This window comes from Danio aesculapii, chromosome 4 (genome assembly GCF_903798145.1).
Source record: "Danio aesculapii chromosome 4, fDanAes4.1, whole genome shotgun sequence".
NCBI lineage: Eukaryota > Metazoa > Chordata > Actinopteri > Cypriniformes > Danionidae > Danio > Danio aesculapii.
This window is the reverse complement of record NC_079438.1, coordinates 4,114,367-4,121,866: the sequence shown is the minus strand read 5'-3', so window position 1 is coordinate 4,121,866 and position 7,500 is coordinate 4,114,367. Positions and strand designations below refer to the sequence as shown.

Below are 7,500 nucleotides of genomic sequence, written 5' to 3'. Positions count from 1 at the left end.
GACAGACAGACAGACAGACAGACAGACAGACAGACAGACAGACAGACAGACAGACAGACAGACAGACAGACAGATAGATAGATAGATAGATAGATAGATAGAACGCGAATCTCTCCGAATACTTCATCCATTTCTTTTTATTGCAGCAGGAGCATCTCTACGTTCCCACGGCTGAAATAACCATTACCTTCTCTGTCTCTTTGTTGTGCAGGACTCAGATTAATTTCACAGTGGCGATTGATTTCACAGCTTCTAACGGTGAGTGCCGTCTTCATCAGGAATTTCTGAAATGTATGCAGATGAGGCATGAAAAAGGGCCGGTAATAGCTGTCCTCTGTCATAATGAGTGAGGTTTAATGCAATAAAGAGCTCTGATGTGTGTGATTATACCGAGAGCCTTTTCATTCATCTGCAGATTCAAAGGGAATACCACAAAACCATCTGATCTACAGGGCCAGCCTATTTCAGCGCTAGCTTTCGTAGCTTTTAGATTCATAATATCAGCCTTTCAGAGCGCTCGAAGAGTAAAGAGAGGAAGCAAATCTTCATCAAATAGATGTCTTTTTACTTTTTACTCTTTTTTTACTCGTACTCTTATCTCAAAGGAACACTCAACTTTGTTGGAAATAAGTCCCCTACTGTTTAACTGTTGAGTTTTACCATTTTTGAAGTCATTCAGACATTCTCCGGGTCCCGTTGGAGAACTTTTAGCATAGCTTAGCATAAATAATGGAATCGGATTGGACCATTAGCATCTCACTCGGTTTATTAGTTTAATTATTAAAAACTCTCATTCTGGCATAATAATCAAGGAACTTGATCTGAAAATAATCCCCAATAGGTAACTAGGGGGGCTGCATAATATCATTGCGCCTGCCATGGTATAGCAGCAAAGTTCCTTGATTACTACGCCAGAATAGAAGTATAGTTCATTATCTATAGCCTTTCTGACCATACCAATTTTAATTTTCTGTTGTTTTAATGTAATTACAGAAGAGTCTAGCTTTAATTAGGAAAAATATCCAAAATCATCTTTTTTTGATATGCTAATGGTCTAATCCGATTCAATGATTTATGCTAAGCTAAGCTAAAAGTGCTGAACTTTAGGAAAGTTGTAAAACAAGCCCATTTCCCCCACAAAAAAGTGGTTTGTTCCTTTAAAAAGCTATTTGTGAGCTTATGTGTTTGAAAATGTAACCATGGTAATGTCATATAAAGCTGAAGCCCTATTAGACGCTTCGTTTATTACTGTAACACTTTCTAATTTTAGCTTAGCATAAATAATTGAATCGCATAAGACCATTAGCATCTCACTCGATTTATTATTTTAATCAGTAAAAACTGTCATTCTGAAGATAGTCCCCAGCTAGGTAACTAGGTCAAAGCACTGTATAATATCATTGTGCCTGCCATGGTATAACAGCGAAGTTCCTTGATTTTGACGCCAGAATAGAAGTATAATATTATCTATTGCCTTCCTGACCATACCAATTTTTAATTTTCTGTTGTTTTAATGTAATTACAGAAGAGTCTAGCTTTAAAAAGGAAAAATATCTAAAATCATCTTTTTTGATATGCTAATGGTCTAATCCGATTCAATGATTTATGCTAAGCTAAGCTAAAAGAGCTGAACTTTAGGAAAGTTGTCAAATAAGCCCATTTCCCCCACAAAAAAAGTGGTTTGTTCCTTTAAAAAGCTATTTGTGAGCTTATGTGTTTGAAAATGTAACCATGGTAATGTCAAATAAAGCTGAAGCCCTATTGGACGCTTCGTTTATTTCTGTAACACTTTCTAATTTTAGCTTAGCATAAATAATTGAATCACATTAGACCATTAGCATCTCACTCGATTTATTATTTTAATTAGTAAAAACTCTCATTCTGGCATTATAATTAGGGACCTTGACCTGAAGATAGTCCCCAGCTAGGTAACTAGGTCACAGCGCTGCATAATATCATTGCGCCTGCCATGGTATAGCAGCAAAGTTCCTTGATTACTACGCCAGAATAGAAGTATAGTTCATTCTCTATAGCCTTTCTTACCATACCAATGTTTAATTTTCTGTCGGTTTAATGTAATTACAGAAGAATAGGAAAAATATCTAAAATCATCTTTTTTGATATGCTAATGGTCTAATCCGATTCAATGATTGATGCTAAGCTGAGCTAAAAGTGCTGAACTTTAGGAAAGTTGTAAAATAAGCCCATTTCCCCCACAAAAAGTGTTTTGTTCCTTTAAAAAGCTATTTGTGAGCTTATGTGTCTGAAAATGTAACCATGGTAATGTCATATAAAGCTGAAGCCCTATTGGACGCTTCGTTTATTTCTGTAACACTTTCTAATTTTGACGTTTTTCTCGCTATTTCAATTTCATTTCAGTTTTGCTTCCCACTTTTTATATAATGTGTACTGTATATGTGTCAAATATGAGTTATTTTGTACACACAGCAAGCATCTACTCTTATAACTGTTAAGTAACTAACTTTTGTGAAAATAAATATGGAAATAAGAGTGAAATTCATTCATAAATCTAAATTCATTCGTAATATTTAAACAAAAACTTGTATTGTAATGGGAAATACTAATGGTTTGAAGAACATTGGCAAAGTACGATGTTTTAAAACTGCGATTGACTAATATTTTGGGCCTGTTATTCTTAAATAGTATTTTAATATGTCTATAAATGATTCCTGTTTTAAATACATTCTGTTTTGTTTTGTTATATACAGTAAACGGTTGTTACATTAGACTTTTTACATTAGTCGTGAAGGTTATTTTTCATAAATGTATGTTTATACATGTTCAGAAAGCTGAATAAGTACGCTTTACATTGACATGGTCATGACAGGAGAATATTTGGCTGAAAATCTGGAATCTGAAAATAGAATACTGAAAAAAGGCCTTTAAAGTTGTCCCGATTAAGTTCGTAGCAATGCACATTACTATTTAAACACGTTTTAATATAGTTTTTAATATAGTTCTTTAGAATTTAATTGTAATATATTTTTAAAAAATAGCAAATTTACTAAATATACTCATGGAGCATGATCTTTACTTAATATTATTAGGAGTTTTGGCGTAAAAAAACTGGAAAATCAATAATTTTGTGGTTCATGGTCACATCTTAATAAGAGCTTAATGTAAATCATGGTACAAAATTTCACGATTGTCATAAAAATGCCTAAACAGAAGTCAAAAAAACAATTAAACAATACACATTCTAATATCATCAGCATCAGACGGAAAATAATTCATTAATCGGCTCATATTACTTATAATGTTTGTAAATAAAATACCGTATAACTATATTAGTACTCATATACTACTGCCAATCATCCATACAGGCTTTTAGAGAGTGTCATGCATTAAAATACACACCAAAATATGTTATATTTATTAATCTATTAATCTAGCTAATGGTAAACAGATCAACAAACATGTATTGTTCATTGCTTGTTCATGATAGTAAATGCATCAACTAAACTAAATCTTCTAAACTAGTTATGCTCCCCCTTAGCAGTTCTAATGCAATTTAAATGAGCTTTCGGCTACGTATACGAACAGAAGAGATGACATTTAAATGGAAAACTCCAATATGAACAGATTTACGCTGCATTATACGCTTTTACGTGATGCGTCTCGACAATTAAGCTTCCCCTGGCAAATGGTTAAACTCCACTAAACGAAGGCTTTTTCTTGCACCCGGTTCCCAGGCAACCCTGCCCAGCCCACTTCCCTCCATTACATGAGTCCCTACCAGCTCAACGCCTACGCGATGGCACTGAAAGCCGTGGGGGAGATCATACAGGACTATGACAGCGACAAGATGTTCCCTGCACTGGGCTTCGGAGCCAAACTGCCTCCTGATGGGAGAATATCCCACGAGTTTGCCCTGGTAAGCACATGACCCACAGCGAGATGTACAGGATATCCCGTTTATCAAGAGACACATTGTTGAAGTTAGCATTTCTGAGGGGTTGACCCAACACAGAACATTTCTGAACAGGTTTTTAGACGCACTTTAAAAAAAAATTAATTAATTAAATGGAAATTCTGCTATATTATATATATATAGCTCATGATTCAGGGGTGTTTCCTGTTAATTTATGCTTTTAAATTGTATTATGATTACTACATTTGAAATAAAAGTCGAATGAAGTGACTTCTGTTGACATTTTAAGTAGTTTGAGCTGATATATTATCTGGGTCGGTCTACAATAATTATTATTATATAATTATAATTATTATTATTATATATTTATTATTATTATTATTATTATAAATACTTCAGTATTTAATTTTTTTATTTTATAATTTTTTATTTAGTAGGTATGTGGCTCAGGTAAGTTCAAAAATCCTCCAGAAACTATTTTCTGTATTTATTTATAAGCACAGGAATTACCCCTAGAATGAAAGCTCAGTTTTGACCATATTTGGAATAGTCATGAATATTAATGAGCTCTGTTCTGATGCTCTGCGGCTCATGTCAGTGCCTGACAGTCACACAAGCACGCACACAGCATGATGTACTGTGAAATACACCTGCAAAATTTGCTCCAGAGTTGTGTTGTGGATAAATTAAAGGACAGTGATGTATTTGAAATATCTTGAAGCTTTAACATATGAAAACACAGGCAGGAATTAACAATTATCTCTGCTAAAACAGATGAGTTTATAGTGTATTGGCTTGGTTTCACTCTAGGAAAAGTTAGAGCTGAGTGATATGTACATAAGCGTGCATTAAATGCTTATACTTTACATGTGTTTGTTGCCTCATTACAAACATACTCTGCAAATTTCACAATATAAGTGTTAAAATAACAATGGATAGCGTTTAACAGCATCTTTAGGGGGGCACTGAATATATTTATAATCTGTATATCCTGCACTATATTCTCTGAACATTCCCTTACTGAACAAGCCCTCCTGAACAAGCCCTTAGTGCTTTATTAACCGCCTCTCCCTTTTTCAAAATAAGAGTCACACACGCATAGGATGTTTAATATAAGCTTAGATAAGCTTATATCATTTATATATGCAATATTACTATAAGTAATTAAAAATAAACATAGCAACAACCTAGTAAGCTAACTTAACAAGCACATGCTGTAGCAATCTGGCAATCTTCCATAAAATCCCACCAGCCCTAAAGCAACCACTCAGAACACCTCATAGATACCACATAACACTCAACCTAACAAATGACACTTAAATTAATGGGAAAAAAAAGCAATTATCTATTTCTTTTGCAAAAATCTATATAAGATGCTAAACGAAGCCCCTTTTTCTTACTTTTTTCTGTTTCTGCAGAATGGAAACCCTCAGAATCCATATTGCAATGGCATTGATGGAGTCATGGAGGCGTATTACCAGAGTCTTAAATCTGTCCAGCTCTACGGTCCCACCAACTTCTCACCTGTCATTAACCATGTAGCCAGGTATGTTAAAACTAAATGTAGCAGATTTGTCAATAGTGTGTCTTTAGTTTTGCGTAGCCAGAGCTTCAGTTTGACAGCAGAAGATCTGTGAATTTTTGTCTTAATTGAATGTCTATGGATCATCCAAGATATAAAATTGTGTATGCTTTATTGGCAATCGCAACGCTTCTCAACATGATCGCAGAAGCTCTAGAATGTTTAATTTTTTCCTGTCGTCCACGATAAGTTCTGTCACATGGGTGATGTTGACCGATAGCAGCACAGAATCTCTTCCGTATGCAGCTTTAAAAATGTTTGGAAGAAATCTTAGTGTAGTTATGGCAACAGTATGCTCGTATCACGGATCATCACGGAACTACTATGATATAATAAAATGATAAATGTTAGCGATTGATAGCCATGGCACTTCCGCACCCTAGTGTTGAGTACTGGAATTACCATATAAACTAACAAATCAGACAATTACAGAGATATTGATCATTTATGGTGCTTCTTGATGACATAATGTGTGTCGTAGATGTGGCAGTGGTTGAACGTGAAACATATTTTGGTACATTCTAAATAAAATTGTAGCATACTGTACTGTACCAAATTGTACCACTCAGTAGAAACAAGCCAAATGGGTACCAAAACAACGGTAAGGTACGATATGTGGTATTTTGGTAGTTTTGAAATTAATGCATACCATACTATACTGTACTGAATTGTACTGCTCAGTAGAAACAAGCCAAATAAGAACCAAAAAAGTGATATGGTACGATATTTGGTATTTTGGTACTTTTTAAATAAATGAGTACCATACTGTACTGTATCGAATTGTACCGCTCAGTTGAAATGAGCCAAAATGGGTACCAAAAAAGTGATACGGTACGATATTTGGTTTTTAGTACTTTTTAAATAAATGCGTTCCATACTGTACTGTATCGAATTGTACCGCTCAGTAGAAATGAGCCAAATGGGCACCAAAAAAAGTGGTTTGGTAAAATATTTGGTATTTTGGTACTTTTAAATAAATGTTTACAGTATTTTACTGTACCCAATTGTACTGCTTAGTAGAAAAAAGACAAATGGGTACCAAAAAAGTGATGCGGTACGATATCTGGTATGTTGGTACTTTTTAAATAAATGAGAAGCGTACTTAACTATACCGAATTGTACCGCGCAGTAGAAACAAGCCAAAGATGTGCCAAAAAAGTGGTATGGTAGGATATTTGGTATTTTGGTATATTTGAAATAAATGCGTACCATACTGTACTGTATCGAATTGTACCACTCAGTCGAAATGAGCCAAAATGGGTACCAAAAAAGTGATACGGTACGATATTTGTTTTTTTGGTACTTTTGAAATAAATGCATGCCATACTGTACTGTATCGAATTGTACCGCTCAGAAGAAATGAGCCAAAATGGATACCAAAAAAAGGGTTTGGTACAATATTTGGTATTTTGGTACTTTTAAATAAATGTGCACCGTACTTTACTGTACCCAACTGTACTGCTTAGTAGAAACATGTCAAATAGGTACCAAAAAAGTGGTTTGGTACGATATTTGGTATTTCGGTAATTTTTAAATTAGTGAGTACTGTACTGTACTGTACCGCTCCGTAGAAATGAGCCAAATGGGTACCAAAAAAAGTGGTTTGGTAAAATAAATGTTTACAGTACTTTACTGTACCCAATTGTACTGCTTAGTAGAAACAAGACAAATGGGTACCAAAAAAGTGGTGCGGTATGATATGTGGTATTTTGGTACTTTTTAAATAAATGAGAAGCGTACTTTACTATACCGAATTGTACCGCACAGTGGAAACAAGCCAAAGAGGTACCAAAAAAGTGGTATGGTACGATATTTGTTATTTTGGTACTTTTTAAATAAATGAGGAGCGTACTTTACTATACCGAATTGTACCACGCAATACAAACAAGCCAAATGGGTACCAGTAGTACGGTATGATATTTGGTATTTTGGTACTTTTGAAATAAATTTGTACCATACTGTAATGTATCAAATTGTACCGCTTAGTAGAAACATGTTGAGTGGGTACCAAAAAAGTGGTTTGGTA

General features: G+C 34.5%; 1 protein-coding gene across 1 annotated transcript in view; it reads left to right on the top strand.

Annotated features, from left to right (window-relative positions):
• Positions 1-7,500, top strand: part of LOC130221972 (copine-8) — a 133,471-nt gene that overhangs the window by 104,791 nt on the left and 21,180 nt on the right. Inside the window, exons 11-13 of the mRNA XM_056454568.1 lie at positions 212-258; positions 3,714-3,895; positions 5,311-5,438. Coding sequence (XP_056310543.1) covers positions 212-258; positions 3,714-3,895; positions 5,311-5,438 — 357 coding nt within the window. The remainder of the gene's footprint in view (positions 1-211; positions 259-3,713; positions 3,896-5,310; positions 5,439-7,500) is intronic.